This window comes from Phoca vitulina, unplaced genomic scaffold (assembly GCF_004348235.1).
Source record: "Phoca vitulina isolate PV1807 unplaced genomic scaffold, GSC_HSeal_1.0 scaffold27, whole genome shotgun sequence".
NCBI lineage: Eukaryota > Metazoa > Chordata > Mammalia > Carnivora > Phocidae > Phoca > Phoca vitulina.
The window spans coordinates 20,490,278-20,510,474 of NW_022589730.1; the positions used below are offsets into that span (position 1 = coordinate 20,490,278).

At 36.8% G+C, this 20,197-nt stretch overlaps 1 protein-coding gene across 1 annotated transcript in view; it reads left to right on the forward strand.

The window, feature by feature from the left end:
* MBD2 (methyl-CpG binding domain protein 2) overlaps positions 1-20,197 on the forward strand; it is a 63,994-nt gene that overhangs the window by 31,625 nt on the left and 12,172 nt on the right. Inside the window, exon 3 of the mRNA XM_032422626.1 lies at positions 60-197. Within this exon, the coding sequence (XP_032278517.1) occupies positions 60-197 (138 nt within the window). The remainder of the gene's footprint in view (positions 1-59; positions 198-20,197) is intronic.

The following is a 20,197-nucleotide window of genomic DNA, read 5'->3' on the forward strand; positions in this document are numbered from 1 at the left end:
ATTCATCAAATTATATTTATATGTAATATTTACTAATGAAAACATGCTTATATCCACAGGGTAAACCAGACTTGAATACAACATTGCCAATTAGACAAACCGCATCGATTTTCAAACAACCAGTAACCAAAGTCACAAATCATCCTAGTAATAAAGTGAAATCAGACCCACAAAGAATGAATGAGCAGCCACGTCAGGTAAGGATCTAATTGGTTCTCCAATCTTATTTGTCAGAAAATTCTGGTATTTTTACCAGACATAGTTCAAGTAAACTGGTTAAAATGGAAAATATTTGGAAAGAAAACTGTTTTATGTCCTAGGCTATTGCATGAATGCTGGAGAATAATAATATACTATTTAGTAAAATGTTTTAGGAAAAAAGTTAATTAAAAATGAATCTAAATTAATATTATGGACTACATTTTTATGTTTTTGTGTGGTAATGTACATCAGATTTGCTTCTGCTAATCTTAGTTTTTTTTAAAGATTATCTTTCCAGGGGATAATATTTCCCAAGGGGACGAAGCATGCAGTTTGTGTTGCTTAGTTTAAAAATATTTTCTATTATATAGAAACTACTTTTTGTTCTGATTTCTTATTATATGAAAGCTGTCCCTCCCCTTTTGAAAAACAGAATTAAATAAACTTTGTCAATATGGTATATTGTCCTGTGACTTCCATTTTTGCAGAAATTGAGTTTATATTTCTCTTTCTTTATTGCTTCAAGCTGTATTGCACCAGAATCTGTTCTTAGAAAAAAGTATTATCTGAGAGGCCTCCCTGCTGCTTAATAATGTCACATAGCCCGGGGAGGGAGACTTGACAAAATGCTTACCTTTCCAAATAACCTTGTTTATTCACTCCCTAATTGTGGTCAAAAAGTTTAGGTACTTCAGGAATTTTTAGTAGCAATTAGGGTGAGGGAGTGGAGGGAGAAACATCTGTGCATATTTTTTCTCTCCTTTCTCTGCCTCCTCCCACTTACAGATTAGAAATGCTGATTTACCTACGACGATTATCTTTTGCTCTCATATTCCCCCGTTTAGATGCCTCACTCCACCTTTTCATTTGAATTTTGTTTTTCACTAGTCCCTCAAGTGTCTCATCTCCAGACTTCATAAAGGATTGGGCCAAAACTTTCAGACAGTTGCTCTAGAAGAAACTACATAAAGAAATTCAGTTCCCACATCCTCTGTAGTGTTTTTTCCTCTTCAGGTGAGCCAGGAAAACAGAAGATATTTGGAGCCACATTGGATCAGCATCTTGCTATAGATGTCTCAAGATTTGAAGTTCTAAACTTGCTTTACTGTTGGTCCCCAAGAGATTCAACAGGGGCCATGTAAGTGTATCACATCCAATATAAAAGATGCGTACCTGCATGTGCCTTTAGGCTCTTGTCACCACTTAGGTTTTCTTTGGGCCATTCAGCATTCTGTACCAGGCTTTTCCCTTCTGTTTTACTACTGGACCCAGTGATAGTCACCAAACCGCCAGTAGTTTTAATATAGTCATGACAACAGGGAAGGAATTCTGCCATTCTGAACTTTGCCCACCTTGATAAAGCCATTCCCTGATTGTATTCTTTCTTAGATACTGTCTAAAGTCTTGAACATCTTGTCCTTTTGCTTTTTGGTGATTTTTAAATCGTTTCCTTGTAAAGATTTTTTATCAATTGAAATTTTTCAAAGTGTGTAATTGGGTAAGACAGTTTGCTTCAAAAAGCCCAAAAGATAAAGAAAGTGGAATAACTAATAATAATACTTCCATATTGGAAATTTGAGTTGTCTTACTGAGAATCGGTAGTAGGTGGATTTTATCCTCATCTTTTCTTTGTCAAATCATTCTCAATATAGTCTATAAACCCAAATATTTTACAGATCAATTGAGTAGCAAATTATGGTGATTTAAACAGTAGTTTAATTGTTTTCTGTACCTAAGTTCAGTCACAGATTTGAACAACTGTAGTAATTGTATTTACCGGGTCTTTACCTGGCTGTAGAGACACTGGTAATGGAGATTTTTAAAGCTGAACTAGTCAGATCCGTTGCTCCTTATTCACTGATACATTGGGTACTTTTACATTTTCCTTCTTTTATTAAAGTTTATGACATTGTTTTCAAATGAAAAGAATATGTCAAAAAAGCTAAATCTCATCTACCCCTCCCCGCCCGCCCCCACCAAATCTTATGTCATTTTAACCCAGATCTTTTGAGGGTTTTATCTTCCTTTTAGCTTGCACAGACAGGAAGTGTTAAAATTATTTAGGAGTTTACTTCTCCAAAAGTTTGAACTGTTTTTCCCTTTATCCTCATGTCGCCTGACGGTTTTTGCTATTTTTGATTATACTAAGACATCAGTTGTCTTTCCCCTGTCTTTATCTTCAACATAAGAATTGAGGTAATATTTGACTACTGTCTCACTAATAGGATTTCAGAATAAAGGACAGGGCATTGGGCAACTCTAGGAAAATAGCAGAGACAACTTTTACATTAATGTTTTGAAAACCATAATGTCATTCTGACTATTGCACTATAAATCCGGGTTTTTAAGTAAAGGAAAGGTGTTGATTTAAATTGTATTTTGACATACATATGTCATATATGTGCTAATCAGCTCTTTTTGTTGAGGAGATAGTTGGCCAAAAAAAATATATATATATATATATATATATAGGCAAAAATAATTCTTCCAACTGTGCTTTTCCACAGCCTCGTTGAACCAGATTGGCAGTATAAATTGCCAGATAGTCCATTTGGAGAAGTTATTTTGATCATCCAGTAAAAAAAAATAGACAAAGAGCTTTCTATTTTTGAGGTTCCTGTGGATATAAATGTTTTTATTCCTTAACCATGTCACAGTCTTTTAATAAGGTATTCAAGCTACTGGTATTATAATTCTTTTTAGAGGGTTGAATTTTGAGACCTAGAACTAGGATTAGATTTTTGGATCTTAACTAGGTTCCACCTTGAATAGGTTGAAGCGATTAATTTAGATATGAAGCAATCATAGAAATTAATAATTCTGTCTTATATAACAAACATCCTATGCCTGCATCATTATACGGCAGTCTGATTTGAATTCTGTAAAATTTGTGAATTATAAATTTCTAATGTATTGATTCCTTGAAACTGCCTCAGCTTTAAAATTGCAAATTAGGGCAGGTGAACAAAAATGCATTAAACAGAATTCAGCAGTGATTTCTGCCTATAATTAAAACTATATGGTAGAGATGGAATTTGTAAAACCTGGTTATGATAGGGTGAATAGCTAGATATTTATATATATACTATCAGCATATTTGATAAGTCCTTGTCTTTTCATTAGATTAAAAAAGAAATCTGGAGTGGGGTGAAGGGTAATCTACCAACTATAAGACTATTATCCCAAACAGTAAGATCAGGGGCGCCTGGGTGGCTCGTTAAGCATCTGCCTTCGGCTCAGGTCATGGTCCCAGGGTCCTGGGATCGAGCCCCGCATCGGGCTCCCTGCTCAGCGGGGAGTCTGCTTCTCCCTCTCCCACTCCCCCTGCTTGTGTTCCCTCTCTGGCTGTCTCTCTCTCTCTCTGTCAAATAAATAAATAAAATCTTAAAAAAAAAAAAAAATCTTCAAACTGTAAGATCATTGAAATGTCCTTTTTTGGTCAGATGTGTAAAACATGTCCAAAATCTTTTTAACCTAATTGAATTATGATTTTGCTGTTAAGGGTGTCTTTCCCAGCTTTCTTCCTTCAATATATGAAGAACTCACGTTTCTGTTTCTTATCTCTTTGTGCTGTCATCTTTGACACTTTCTGGTCTCTTGCTTTTTCTTTTATCCTCAACTCAAAGAAACTTCATCGTTGAACCACTATTTCTTCCTTTTAATTATTATATTATAGGATGCTCATAGGCTATGGGTGTTTTTGATAGTCTTTGAATATTAATTACATATCTTACAGAATATTCACTTTTTTTTAACTAAAAAATATTTAAAAATCAGCGAAATGGATTTAAATGTTCTATTTGATCCTGGATTTTTTCCTTGTATTTGCTAATTCTTCTCTCAAAAGATAAGAAACTTTACTCTCTTCAAAAAGTCAGCCTTTTTTTTTAGAATGATTTTTTCCCAGCTTTACTGAGTTATAATTGACATATAACGTGTAAGTTGGAGGTCTACAATGTGATGATGATTTGATACACATACACGTTGCAAAATGATAACCGCAATAAGGTTAGGTGACACGGCCATCACTTCACACAATTGCCATTTTTTGTTGTAGTGGTGAGAATAGTTAAGATCTCTCTTAGCAACTGTCAAGTATACAATACAATATTGTTATCTACATTCACTATGCTGTACATTAGGTACCCAGAACTTACTCATCTTACAACTGCAAGTTTATACCCTTTGACCTCACCTCTCCATCCACCCCCACCCCTGGCCACCATGAGTCTTCTCTTTGTTTCTATGAGTTCAGCTTTTTTAGATTCCACATGTAAGTAAGATCATATAGTATTTGTACTTTTCCCCTCTGACTTATTTCACTTAGCATAATGTCCTCAGGGTTCATCCGTGTTGTTATAAATGTCAGGATTTCCTTCCTTTTTATGGCTGATAATATTTCTTTAACCATTCATCTGTTGAGGGACACTTAGGTTGTTTCCATGTCTTGGCTATTGTGAATAATATTACTGTGACACGGTGTTGTAGACACCTCTTCAAGGCAGTAATTTCATTTCCTTTGGATATGTACTCAGAAGTGGGATTGCTGGATCAAATGAGAGTTCTATTTTTAATTTCTTGAGAAACCCCCACACTGTTTTCCGTAGCAGCTGTACCAATTTACATTCCTACCAACAGTGCACGAGGGTTCCCTTTTCTCCACATCCTTGCTAGCACTTAATATCCCTTGTCTTTCTTATGGTAACCAAGAGTGAATATTTTTAAATATGTTAGAAGAAACTTTTAAGATGAAGTTAAATTTTAAAAATATGCACACTCTAAAGACATTGCATGTTAAAAGTTTGTAAAATATTTCAGTATTTAGTTATTATAACCCATAAAATTACTCTTCATTCTAGACATTCTAATAACATTTACTTCTTCCTAACCTCAGAAGGTTACTTCTAGTATAGTCTTATATTAATGTTTTTATGATTGAGAAATAGACAAGCTAAAGCACAGAGTTCCATGGAAGATACTATATTCCTTTTCTCTAGATAGAAAAATTGGCTACCTGGGCAGAGGATATAGATGACATGTTGTCCTGTACTACTTAAAAGCATTATTCTGGGTGATGTAGGAAAGATGTACAAAGGGTCAAATGAATAGTACAGACACGTGCTATAGGTGTTCAGAAGGGTGATTTTCCTGTGGCTAGGAGGGTTGGGGAAATCTTTGGAAAAGATACAGGACATATGCTGGACTTTGCAGATTGAGTGGGATTTAGAAAAGCAGATGGGAGGGCGAGGACATTCCAATTAGGGAGAATAGTGTTAACAAAGCTCTTATAATGGGAATGGGCAAGGAATGAGAAGATAAGTTGTTTGGATATCAGGGTTTTCATGGGAAGTAGTGGGAGTTGAGAATGTTGTAACGGGTTTCCTTAAATGTCAATCTTTACGATTTTAAACATGTTATTATTTGCTATATTTATAAAAGAAAGAAATTTGGGATAGACAAAAGAAAAAATTTCTCATCATTCCTTTTTTATAATGCAAATTACAATAGTATTTTAGCATTTTTAAATATTCTTTCAATATTTTTAAAAAATATTTTATTTATTAGAGAGAGAGAGCATGAGTGGGAGGAGGGAGAGGGAGAGGCAGATTCCCCACTGAGCAGGGAGCTTGATGCAGGGCTCAATCCCAGGACCCTGGGATCATGACCAGAGCTGAGGGCAGATGCTCAGCTGACTGAGCCACCCAGGCGCCCCTATTCTTTCAGTGTTTTAATGCATCTTTTGATAGTATCTTTGATCATCTTTTGATGATCATAGTATATATACATATATATACGTACTTTAAGATGTATACATACCATATTATATACATGTTATCCATGTTTTATATAATTTATGTGCTATGATTTTATAATTAATTTATATTGCTCCAACAACTGTGTATTATGCTAGCATATGATTTACTTGACCATTTCCATAGTGTTATTCCCAATTTTTCACTATTATAGGGAGTACTCCAGTGAGTATCTTTATATGTATAAGTTCTTTCCTATATTTTACATTGTTTCATGACTAGATTCCCAGAAATACCATTAGTGTGAGTATATATGATTTCTGATACATACTGGCAAATTGATTGCCAAAGGGTTGCACCAATTTAAAAGTCTGTGTATAAGTTATGTGCATTCCAGTTTTAGCTTACCTTCATTGCCATTGAGTATTATCAGTACTTTTTCTTGTTGGTAACTCAATATATAAAAATGGTATTTCATTGTAAATTTGCATTTATTTGAATACTCATGTAGTTGAACAAACTAATGCATTTGTGTTTAACTTTGCAAATGAGAAATGTTTAGAGGATTTTGAATAAGGGAGTAGCTTTTTTATTACCCCTCTGAACTGAATGTAAACATATCTTCTTATGGCCTAAAGCTAATTCCAACATCTGTGCTCCCCAAATGCATTCCCTCCTACCTTCTCAGAGATCTCACTCAATGGGTTATGTTAACTACATTTCACTGTCGACTTCTCTCTAAATGGCTTCTTCCCCAAAGCTTTTAAATATACACAAATCTCCCCTATCTTAAAAAAAGTATTCGTTTTACTCTGTGTCCTTTTTAAGATTTGTTTTCTTTCTCTTCCTTTTACAGTCAAACTTCTTGGAATTGTTGTATTTAATATCTACCTTATCTCTTAGTTTTTATATCTCTGAAATACCACTTTTGTTCCTGCTCAGCCATTTATGGCTCTCATCGAGATTGCTGATGATCCCTATTAAATTGGATGGACAAATTTCAGTCCTTAAATTGCACTACTTGATCTGCTTTAGCATTAGGCACTGTGACTACCCCTAGCTTTTGAAATACTCTTTTATCTCTGACACTGTACTCTTGGTTTTCTTCCTTTCTTGTTTTTTTCTCATTCCCCTTCTTAGGTTTCTTTTTCTCTATCCATCTTTTAAAATCATGGGTTTCCCAGGGAATACTGTGCATTCTCTTCTATGTAAAGCCTGCATGGATGATTTCATTCATTCTCATGGCTTCAGTTATCATCTATATGTTAATGATTTTCAAATTTACGTCTTTATCCTGAGCTATCAATCCACCTACTAACATTGTTTGCTTGGAAGTCTTACCAGCACTTCTAATTCATCTTATAATCTCAATCATCCTATCAAACCGGCCCTTCCTTCTATGTGCTTTATCTCTGTGAAAGTACCACTGTGTACCTGGCTTCTAAGCCAGAACCCTGAGCATCATCCTAGACTCTTCCCATTGTTTACCTCACACATCTAATTAGCCAGCAAGTCCCATTGACTTTTGTCTCCATAAATACTCACTTGCTTCATCTCTAAATCAGGTAAATGTCATTTCATCTCATCTCTCTGCTTCTTGTCTTATTCTCTTCAATTCATTCTTCATATTGCATTCAGAAGCTCCATCTGACATGAAGATCTGATAGTGCCATTCTTCTGAAAACCTTTCAATGATTCCTGTTAAATTTTAGGGAAAAAAATCGCTAAATATGACGTACAAAGTCAAAACACCTGACGTGACTTCCAAAGTACTTTATAATTTGGCTTTTGCTTATCTCCTTGGCCTCACTTTCTTTTCTTGTTCTACCCTCGAATCATATGAAACTTTTTGCAGAGTTTTGAATGGCTATTCATCCCCTCCCCCAATTCCTTGCCCACATCCCGCCCTTGCATTCCCTGGTCATATTTCATGCTGTTTTCTTTCCTATATTTAATTACCTATTTTCTATTCCTCCCTCAAGTCTGAACTTAGATATCACTTTACCTGTTCAGAAAACCTCTGATTTATCAAGTCCGGATTTAGAGATCCTCCTTAGCATCTCTCCCTTCTCCTTTTCTGCTCTAACTGTATTAGTTATTCATTGTTTATCCACAGTATCTCCATTATGTCAGTGCTTAATATGTGTTTGTTGAATTATGAATTAATGAACTTTTTAAATTAAAAAATCTTTAACTGAGCCTTCAACCTGTGCACTTACCTAAGTAGTGGGGATACTGCAGTGAACAAAACAACAGCTCCTGATCTCATGGATCTTATCTCCTGCTGTAATAGGGAGAGAGACAGACAAATACATAATTATCATGGTATGATAAGTGCAATAAAAAAAAAGCAAAGGAGAGAATATACGGTCTTCAACAGCAGAGAAGTATGGGGAGAACATTCTAGACAAAGGTCTTAATCTGGTTATTGTATGTAGTATGAGGAATGACTTAAGGCTAGGAGAACACTGAAGAAACTATAGGAAATTAGGGCATAAATGATAAGATCTGTTTCATGCTAGTCATAAAGTAGTTGACAAAATTTGTTGACTTGTCAGGCATGCCTGTGAGAAGGAGTCTCAGAATTTAGGTAACTGGGAGAATGATGCCATTGACAAGAATATGGAAATATTGAGGGGTAGCTCAGTTTTTTTTAATAATAAAATATGAATATGAGTATTAGAAAATTTGTACCCTTAAAGCAATCATGGGATCTCTAGGTAGTAAAAGATGATGGGTTAGAGCCTGGGCGAGAAAACTGGTTTGAAGATTTGTCAGTCTTTATGGAGGTAAGAGTTATAGCTGAGAGGTTAGATGTAAATTTTTTTTTTAATTAAAGAATCCATGGGTTATTCATTCATAGTAACCTCTAATCATCATGTGTTTTTGTAGTCCATCTAAAAATATTTCAGCTATCATGTGGGGAGATCATGACATTTTTCAAAATTTTAATATTTAGGTAACATAGGAATATAGAGAAAAAAATACTAAAAATTTTGTTTCAGAAGAGTAGTTTCCTACTTTTTATGTCTTCTAGTCTCATTTCCAGAAGGATTTATTCTTAATTCTGGCTGTTTTCCTTTATAATTACCTCTATGTTTCTGAATAATATACTTATTCTGCTATTTTTTGTTAGTTTTCGACTTCGACATTATTTCTTGACTTCTCACAATGGTAGATGAGTACATAGTTCTCTCTCTCTGCTCTCATGTTCCCAACATAATTGTATCATGTTTTTGGTTAAATAGTCAGGGTTTACATTATTATGACTGAAAATATTCATGGGTAGGGATCATCATCATCAGAATGGCTTTCATAATTTGTTGTTGTTGTTGTGAACCTTAACAATTGTATGCTAGGTTTCTTTATAATTATAGTTAATCTTTCCTAATGCTTTAATATTTCTGCCTCAGGCCCATCGATAATATTTTTCTTATGCTGAAATCCATGGGATTGCATCTTGTGTTTTCCTGGAGTCCCCTCTACTCCCCTTGGGCTGGATTCGTTCTCTAGTCCTACTGGGTAGTTGTGGCTCTAGGGACTTCCTGTGCTGTATTTCTGCCCTGGACTTCCCTGGATTTCTGTCTTCCTCTGGCTCAGTATACACCCTGAATTGTAGCTAATCCTCCAGTACCTTTCTCATAAAATAGAGTGGGAAGTACAGTTTTTGAGAACCTGCACATTAGAAATAACTTCATTCCTCCTGCACACAATCAGGTTTGGCCCAGCATCGTTCGCTGAAAAGAGCGTTCTTTGTCATTGCTCTGCAGTCATGTATGTCATGAATGAAATACGAAAGGGTGGAAGTCTTGGGAAGGTCAGTTTTTGGGCTCCCAGTTCTATTTTTGGTCTATTTGTACATGTGAATCAGTTTCTACACTCAGATCTATTTCATTGGTCTGTTTGTCTTTTCTTTCCTAATACCTCACTGTCTTCATTACTGTAGTTTTATAAAAAGTCTTGATATCTGGTAGTATACGTTTCCAGCTTTGTTATTCTTGGTTCAAGATTATCTTGGTTAGTTTTGGCTGTTTGCAGTTCCACATAAATTTTGGACTCACCTTGTCCACTCTTCTCCAAAACCTGCTAGGATTGTAATCTATAGGACAATTTGGGGGAGAATTATCATTTTTACAATGTTAAGTCTTACAATTCACAAATCTTATATATCTCTCCATTAAAACATAAAATTATATTAAAATTATAGTTTTCAGCCTAATGATATTATATATCTTTAATTGATTTCTAGATATTTGATGTATTTTGATGCTACTGTAAGTGATTACATTAAATTTTTTCTTGTTTTCTAGTTGTCTGTTGCTAATATGTAGAAATAAGTTGATTTTGTAGATTGTACTCAATAATCTTCCTAAATTCACTTATTAAAAGTAGTCAGTGAGCCTCTTCGACTTTATACATGAACAAACAAACCTGTCACCCGCAGATGAGAGTTTTATTTCTTCCCTTCTGACCCTTCAACCTTTTTTTTTCTTGTCTTGTTTTGCTAGCTAGGACTTCCAATACAGTCTTGAATAGGAGTGATAACAGGTATCCCTCTCTCATTCATATTACCAGGGAATAATTTTAATGTTTCTCCATTAAATATGATACTTGCTATAGGTTTTTTTGGGGAAATACCTTTTTTAGATTAAGGTAATGAAATTCACTTCTATTCCTCATTTACTAAGAATATTTTTCATGACTGGGTATTGAATTTTATCAAATCTTTTTCTCTACCTAGTTAAGTGCTGAAGTGGTTTTTATTCTTTATTCTGTTAATATAGTGAATTACAGTGATTAGTTTATGTGGTGGATTGCACTGCTTGACTTTTTTGAATGTTACTCAAGCCTTGAATTCTTGGATTAAGCCCAATGTGGTCGTGATATATTATCATTGTTATTGCTGTTTAGATTTGCTGTTAGGTGGTTTAGGATTTTTTACATTTATATTCACTAAGAGATTGACTTGCATTTTTCTTTCCTTGTAATTTTCTTCTCAATCTTTAGTATGGAGGTTTTGCTGGCTTTGTACAATAAGCTGGGAGGTGATCCTTCTTTTATGCTCCCTAGAAGAGTTTGTGTAAAATTGGTACTTTTCTCTATGTGTTTGGAAGAGTTAATTGTGAGGCATCTTCTCCCCCACTTTTTTTAAATGGGAAAGCTTGAAATTAGGTTCAATTTATTTGATAGGTATGTGGATGAATATTCATATTTTCTATTTCTTCTTATATCAAATTTGAGAATGTTTTTCTAGGAATTTGTAGATTTCATAATTTTCAAATTTAATGGTTTAAGATTGTTCCTAACATTTTGACAAGTATTGCCCGCCCACTCTGTGTAGGTTAGATAGTGCTCATGACAAACTTTAGACAAGCAGCTCTAGCAGATGGTACTGTACCTCCGTCCCCCTCAATTCTGAGTTTTGCTGTTTGCGTCATTCTTCCAGCCTCTTTAGCCCAAATTGTTATCTTTTGCCTTAACAAGAGATCTCACTGTAGTTTGCACAGCCACATGAGTCAGGCTTTTCCTTGATTTACATAGTAATTTTCTTGTCATGATCTTGCCCTTTCTTCCTGGGCCACTCTCACAAAATAAGGAGGTAGCTAGGGTTTGACTCTGATGTTTGCAGGCCATGGTATTTAAGTTAAGTTGTTTTTGCTGACCAGAACTAGACAACTCAGATATCACATGGGGTTGATTTGAAATAGAGCACTTTATGAACGGGACAGTGAATTCCTTCTGGGCAGGAAACATCATTCCTCTGCATAGCCCTAACCCAGTGTCTTGCATATTTAGCTTTTCATGAGTCAGTGAATATAAAGTGCACATTTTCTCCGTTTTGCTTTAGCCTACAAATACGTGACAAGGCCCTTTGTTCTTTGATTAGATTTAGCAAAAGCCTTGGAAAAGTGAATCAAATATTCATTGAATGTATGAAATTCTAACATTAGAAAATGAGAAATTCAATAAAAATTGTATATTTTCAAAGAATTTTCTCATTTTTTTATCAGTGTTTTGATGACGTTCTGAGATGGATAAGACAGTGATTAGTATTTCTATTTTCCTGGTGAAAACACATCCAAAGAGATTAAGTGACTTGTGTAAGTAAGGCAGCAAGTCTATTTAATAGTTGAGTCAGGACGGAAACATTCAGCTCCCAAACCAGCGTCTTTCTGTTACCCCGTAGTCCTTCTACTTAGCCACAAACTCATCTCTAAAACATTTGAGGGCCAACACCGTGTGTAACGTCATGCTCTTGACAGAGATGAAGACTGTGCAGAGTAAAACTCTTGAAATGGTGAGATTTTAAAGGTGACTTTTGGTTCTTCTATTTTACAAATTATTAACAGACACTTTAAAGGGTATATCACGGGGCACCGGGTGTCTCTGTTGTTAAGCGTCTGCCTTCGGCTCAGGTCATGATCCCAGAGTGCTGGGATCGAGCCCCGCATTGGGCTCCCTGCTCTGCAGGAAGCCTGCTTCTCCCTCTGCCTCTCCGCCTGCTTGTGTTCCCTCTCTCGCTATGTCTCTCTGTCAAATAAATAAATAAAATCTTTTAAAAAATAAATAAAAAATAAAAGATATATCACATTTATGCATTTTAAATATTTGTTTTTGTTAGAAGAAAATGCTCATAGTCTTATCTCTTTGACTTTTACCATTGGTTTTAATTTGTTGCTTAATAGTAATAGAAAATATAGAAGCATACAGAGAACCATCATAAAAGGCAGACTTTCATAGGTCTTCTGACAGCATGCGATTTCAACAGTGAGGTAGGGCTTGAATCAGGAACTGGATTTGGTAATTACAAGATTACTGTGACCTTGGGCAGGTCAGTGTTAACATAATAATAGGAGTAGAGTAGAGTTTAGAAGGAAGAGAATAAATGGGAAGTGAGGACATAAGAGGGAAAGTTTCTCTTTTAGTAGAAAGAGGAAGATAGAACTGTTTGAGGGAGAAGTAGTGTGCATAGGGTCATTTTTTAGGTTATCAATGTTGGAGTGTATCAGGGAAAGAAGCCCAAGGAGAGGAAGAGGGAAGATGGAAAATGTAGGAGGAGAAGTTGGGCAAATTGTTAGGGCAAGATCAGGAGGAGGCAGAAGATATGACCAAGAGCCAAGGGTAGAGATAATCTTAGAAAAGCAGCGGGATACTTACTCCTCTGAGACAAGAGATAAGTAAAGAAAGGGTAAAAGGCCCTGAGTGGGTCTATTGTGGAAGGGATATTTGAAGAGGTGCAGGGCCCTTAGGCTTGAGTTCCTGGCTTTCTGGTCAGCGCAGTCTGTTGTTAACAGCTTCTTGGCATAGGAGCTAACGTTCAGCTTGTGGTATGTATTTAAAATAAACAATGAGAAATAGTTCAGATATATAGGAGTTTTAGATAAACTTAGTTTCATTATTGAAATTTCAGTGTGTTTCTATATAATCAGTTTATTTTTTTTAGTGGAGATTATAGTTTCCAAAAGGTAAGGGAGGATGTATTTTCAAATAATATATGAGGGCTAAAATCAGTTTTAAGTTTTGTGTGGCTCAGTTTGGTGAGATGATTTTTCTCTGGGCTTTTAGTTTAGAATCGCTCGGGCCCTACGTGTAGCTACACATTAAGATCTTATGGAAATTAACATGTTCAAGATCAACCTTTCGTTCTATTTTGTTGCTCTACCTATACTTGAATACCGAAAATCATTCTGAATGGAGATGTGCCTTTCTCAGTAGTCAGTGGCCGATGTGCACATGCATGTGGTCTCTGATGCTTTGGGAATAACAGAGAGCGCCTCCTAAAATCTGTATACAGATTCTTTCCAACTAACGGGTTGGGATATAAAAGGTCATGTTTCAGTTGTTTGAAATCTACGGCTTCCAGTAGAAATGATATTATAAATGGTTCTAGCATCCCAGACCAGCCTATAAAAGACCATTTAATCTTAGGCGTGTCTGAATTATTTAAAAAATAATTAATTTATAACCATGTTTCTATCTGGAAGTGCCTTAAATTTCAGCTCTTAAGGTAAGAAATATTTCTCCCACTTTTGCTTTGTCTTACATCCTTGCCTGGCAGTGACAGAAGACGCACCCAGCTCCAAGCTACTTGGTTCTTACAAGGCCCAGGAGTGAGGACCTGGGATAGAGACTCTTGAAACTTGAGAAGGGACCTGGCTGCAGTCATGGCATCTACCAGCGGCTGGCTCTTCTTTCTGTTTCAGCAATGAGATTTGGGCCCCTAGCATTGTAAACCTCCTGCCTGTCCTCTTTGTCTTTCTCTGAACCAGCGGTTCTCAATCAGACCTGATTTTGTACCATCTTCCCCCATATACCCAGGGAAATTTGGCAATGTGTAGAGCCATTTTTGGTTGTCACAACTGGAGTAGTGCTAATGGTAAATAGTAGGTATAGGCCAGGGATGCTGTTAAATATCCACAACAAAGAATTATCCAACCCAAAATGTTAATGATGCCAAGATTGGGAAACTTCTTGAAGCCATTGTTCCTGGTTCGAGTTTGTTTTTTTGTTTATTTGTTTTGTTTTTGTTTTTCTCTTCCTGCTTCACTGCAGAACAGAAATGTAGTTTGTTTGTGTTCCCTGATTCTCTCCTACCTTCTGTTCTTGAAATAAGCTCAGAGCCCTTTTGAGGTTTTTCTAAGGGCTTTACTATCATCACAACATGGAAATAGATGGAGTAAAAATAACAAGAAAATTACAGTTTCAGGAAATCTTAATTAAAAGCTGCCCATGTTATCCGCTGGACTTTAAATAGAACAAAATTCTGATCCTTCTCTGGGCTTCCCACCGTTAGTCCCATTGTGGTTTCCTCATTCCCTGGGTTCCCTCCTTCCTCACTCATACTACTCAACTGTGGAGAGCCTTGGCAGTGATCCTTTCACAGTCCTCCAAATGAGCAGTGTGCAGGAGGGATGAGAAATCCTTGCCTTATTTTAACAGGGAGTTATGGGAAGGTCCAGCCAGAACTATTTTCTGTCATCCTCTTTTATGAAGTTCACAGAATGAGATTATATCACGGCATTTTCCTATGTCCTACTGCGTGGCACAGGGGTTTCCTTTCCCTCCTAGTTTCTCCTCTCCCCCTACACTATTTCCCACCTTCGCGGATGTCATGGGCATGCAGGTGCACAGGCCCCGTGCTTAGAACGGCGCATGCCTGGTTGAATGCTTACTGTTGCTATCGTGAAATTCTTAATACTTTTTGAACAAGGGACCTCATGTTTTCATTTTCATTTCACTGGGTCTTGCAAATTATGTGGCCGGTCCTGCTCACCAGAGTTCTCCCAACCAACTTTGGTCTAGGTGAGAGGCTGTCTGGCTTTGGATGAGAAGAGGAAAAGGAGGAGTTTTAAGATATTTGTAGAAAGAAAACCCCAGGGGCGCCTGGGTGGCTCAGTCGTTGAGCGTCTGCCTTCGGCTCAGGTCATGGTCCCAGGGTCCTGGGATCGAGCCCCCCGTCGGGCTCCCTGCTCTGCAGGAAGCCTGCTCTCCCTCTCCCACTCCCCCTGCTTGTGTTCTCTCTCTTGCTGTGTCTCTCTCTGTCAAATACATAAATAAAATCTTTAAAAAGAAAGAAAGAAAGAAAGAAAACCCCAGCTGAAAATCTGGGAGGGAAGGGCAGATTCAAATGCATGTGCTCAGTCTTCATGTATGAATACTCACCTTTCAGAGTTGATTATTTGTTGATTTGTTTATACTTGTTAATTTTAATAAGATGATCAATTAATTATTGAATGCTATTGTATGATCAGTGTGCTGAAAAATGTAGTAAAATGATACTTGTTCTGTACTGGGCATGTTCAAGTGTTTGTAAAACCTCCTCATTTAGTTTCTATAACTCTTTGAGGTTGCTTTTATTGTCCCTTTCCATAGAGTTGGAAACTGACATCGAGACAGGTTAAGTTGTTTAACTTATAAAATTATTAAGTGACAAAGCAAGGATTTGAACTCAAGCCCACTGCCAGTCACTCTGCTACTCAGAAGTTAAACCTTCCAACCCTTCCTACCCTTGACAGTTGACTGTCAAGTTGATGTTATGAGTATAAATAGGTCAATTTCTCTTCATCAGTGCATTTTTTTTGAACACTACACAGACACATCAGTGCTTTTCAAATTAAATATAAGGGTGGATGAAAATAATACTGGTATATTTGATGTACATGCTTTTTAATGTTTCATGAGAAATAGATACTAATATAATTAACCTAAAACAGTATTTTTATAGAAAAAATTCAAAAGTCTTCAGTTTTATATGCTCAGTAAATCACTCCCCCTCTCCTGTTTCATGAAATGTCTACTGTTAGTGGGACTCATCTGAAAGCATTTTCTTGGATTAGGGTGTCTCAGACTTCAATTTCCATCCACCAAATAAAAATTTGATGTTCAATGGGGTCGATATTTGCAATTAATTCTAAGAAAGCTAATTTGCAGAGAATATATATTACATCAGTTCTTTGGTTTTTATCATGTAAGCTACCCCAAATTATGGTTTGATATCTTAAAACTCCATGCTAGCTTTAGTCTAAACATTACAAGCCTGGGCCTCTTATTTCTGGCCAAGGAGGAGGAAGGCATCAGCACAAACTGCCTACAATTGACGACTCACACAGTATTACTTAGTAGGCAAATGGATTAAGAGTAACTTGACAATTTTCTTGGCATTTATTGAACTTTTGTCAGCCTTTGATTTCATGAATGGAAAGGTCTGAGGCCTGTTACCTTCTGATCTAACATAGAGCCAAATATGTAAATGCTCTTGCAGAACTGTTATTATTAAGATCAGGACCATTTAATCACAGTGACCTGAGTTTTAATTCTAGCTGCACCACTGACTAGTTACGCAACCTTTGGTAAGTGACTGTACGTGGGACTAATAATGTCTTCTTCAAAATGCTGTAGGAAAGATTAACTGGATTTCTGTACATAAAGCACTGAGCACAGTGCCAGGCCTCTGGAAAGGGCTTGGTGGGTAAGTGGTAGGTTGTCCTCTTCCTCCTCCTCTTTCCCACCAAGAGAATGTGACTGGGCATCAGCAGAACTTTGGGTCAGCCCTTTCTCTATTTATGCCTAAACAATTTGGTATGCTCTTAAATATACTTTGACACATGCCTTCCTGCAGTGAAAAAGAGAAAGGCAAATATCTTCCTTCAGTCCTCTGCAAGGACAGAATAGAATAATATATTTTTTTACTCTTCTGGTGTAATCAGGAATAAAACTCAGAGATCTTGGTGATCAGTATACACCAGCCCTATGTGTGCACTACCATTCTTTCAACACAAACCAAACCAGTCTTTCTCAAACTGAGATCCCTGAGCCTGCATCAGAATCACCTAAGACACATGTAAAATAAATAAATAAATCTGGCCCCATAACCCAGACCTACTGAACAGAATCCCTAGGGCTGAGACCTTGGGATATACATTTAAAATAAGCCACTGTGGTTATTCCTCTGCATGGGAACACTTAGAAATTCTAACCAGTACTCTCTGTCTCCCCTCCTTGCCTGCTTAAGTGATTTCCTTGGCTTGCAGTAGTCTTTGCTGCTTTGTAGAATTCTTACACATTTTTTTCAAGAGCTGCGTCTTCCTGAAAGCCTTCCCAGATTCTCCCAAATTGAAGTTAATTTTGTATCTTCACTGTTGTGGTTGTCATAGTCTACCTTGTAGCATTTTCCTAGTTTCCCACCAAACAGTAAGCTCCAAGAGGGCAGCGATTGCGTTATCCTAGTAACTATCCCCAGTGCCTAGCAAAACACTTCACATATAATGGGCACTAAAAGAATATTTATTGAATTTGGATCGATCCTCTAATTACTTTTTTCCAGTAAACCGTCTTGTTCTGACTTCCCCAGAAGAGCACAAATTCCTTCATAGTACATATTATCAAGCTTGGGGTGTTGGAGGACAGTACTAATCAACATAACTATCCCAAGTTCCCAGTGCATCAAAACAGGGATGTGTGGTTGTGAGCAGTTGCTTTGCAATCCCTGTTTATTCCTCATCCTCTTCTTTGGATATCCTCTGGAAGACAAGTTGAACAAACCCCCCAAAGTCCCAGTTAAATCCATAGCAATTAAGAGAAGAAAATGCTACTATAGTTGTATCTGGGTTGGTTTTATTTTCAGAAAACAGATTGATCATCTCACTAAAGAAGCAGTTTTCATAACACACTATCCTGTTTGTCCCCGGGGACTCTGAGATAGATGAAGTACACACATCCTTGCTTCTGCTGATGGCATACAGGTACTTCCTACATCCATGTGAGGAGCAAAGGTGTGGAGATGAACTCCAGTGTCCAGTAAGGTGGTGCCTCCAAGGCCGTGCCACCCCGTCACTGATATTTTAGACACTGTTGTGGTTTTGGATGACCTTTAATCCCAGCTTCTGCTTCTCCATCAGCTAGTCAACTGGATAAGGCGTTGCTCAGATTTTTCGCAATATAATGTGATGCTCCAAAATTGGAGCTATCCAATTTTCTTGTGTGCTGGAGGGTGACAAAAAAAGTCAACAAAAAGGTATTAGAGGCACCTGGAGGGTCTAATTAGTGGGGATTAGAAAGAGATAGAATAACTGAGGGTGATAGCACATTTTGGGATTTTTCTCCAAATATTAAATCGCTGCTCCTTAAAAGTGTTACATTGATTATTTGGCCTCACACCAGGCAGCAGGGTTACGCTGAGAATATCATTGGATTTCGCAGGTGAAATCAGATTTTCAGTGGGTAGGTTAGGATTTATGAAAGCCGTAGTGCTTCTGAAGGTGTGATGGAAGAGACTGGATAGCTATGGTAGAGGGAGACTCCTTACAAATTTAGGGAAAACTCATCTTATCTTTCTTTCTTTCTTTCTTTCTTTTTTTTTTTGTCTTTAGACTTTTAATGGCTGGAGAAGTAATGTAAAAGAACTCCAGATGGCCACGATTTGTCACCTAGTAAAAACATGGAATTCATAAATGAGCAGATCAGGAAAGTTTAAATTTAGGCAGAGGAAGACTTCTCCCCTCCCTGTACCTCTCCACAGCATGCAGGGTTATAAAATGATCAGAGGTAAAGAGAAAAGGTCATTGAATTTGGTGAGAGGAGCTGACTGCCTCCTAGGGTAAATTTGGTGAAAATTTATGAGGAAAGGGATGCGGTAATCAAGTCGATATGGGCCTGGGGGATGGAGTCAGTGCATATTGGTCATTCCTTGAGGAACTGGCTTGGAAAATAAAGAAAATGGTAATTGTAGCAGCTGGATAAAGTTCGTATTTATTAAAAAACAGAGAACAATTGTAGTACCCCAAAGAATTCCCTTGTGCTGACCCTTTGTAGTCAGACTCTCCCTCCACCCCTAATCCCTGGCAACTATCCTTATAGTTTTTTTCTTCCTCAGAATATCATATAAATGGAATCATATAGTATGTAAAAGACTAGCATAAATGGAATCATACAGTATGTAAAAGACCAGCTTCTTTCACTTGGCATAATGCCTATGTCAATTTAAAAAATATTTTAAAATGCAAAGAAGCCCCTGGCCCCCAAACAAATAAACAAAACAGGTGGGGCCTGAGAAGATGAATGTAGGGAAGGTGAGGTAGGAACATATGGATTTGTAAACAGACATTTATCTCATGAAGACTTTCAGTTCTCATGAAAATTGGGTGAGCTGATCAGTGTTGAATGAGTGGTGGGAAGGATGGAGAGCGCTGGTGACCTGACCATGCGTCATCTTTGATCAGACTAGCCTTTTCTTCCTTCTCTGGCCTTTCCCACATCCCCCACCTCCTCTGGGGAGCGTGAGTGGGGGTAGAAATACACATTCAACATACACACACGTAAATCCATGTATCTCCATTTTCATGGCAGAAGCATTTCATTTATAGAGAAGTCATGGGCGCATACCTGATTCAACTTCAGACTTAGTTGAGGGTTGTCAGATGGCGTGTGATGACACCAGGACTTGTAATCTAGAGCCGTACACTCGTTTCTCAGTCCAAGGTTTATTTTGCAAAATTTTCCTTTCTAAATTTTGTATCATTTTCCTTTGAATTAATAGGAATTTAAAAATTGAGAGTGAAAAATTATAGAATGTAAAAAATTGAACTTCTGATATCTAGAATTGGAATTTTATGTAAAATATTAGTAACTAGTAATATCTGTACATAACTTCTATACTTTGTCTTTTGGTAGTGTTGATTTATTTTGCAAATTAAGTTATAATTTTATTATAAAGGCACTTACTAATCTCATACTCACTGATTCTT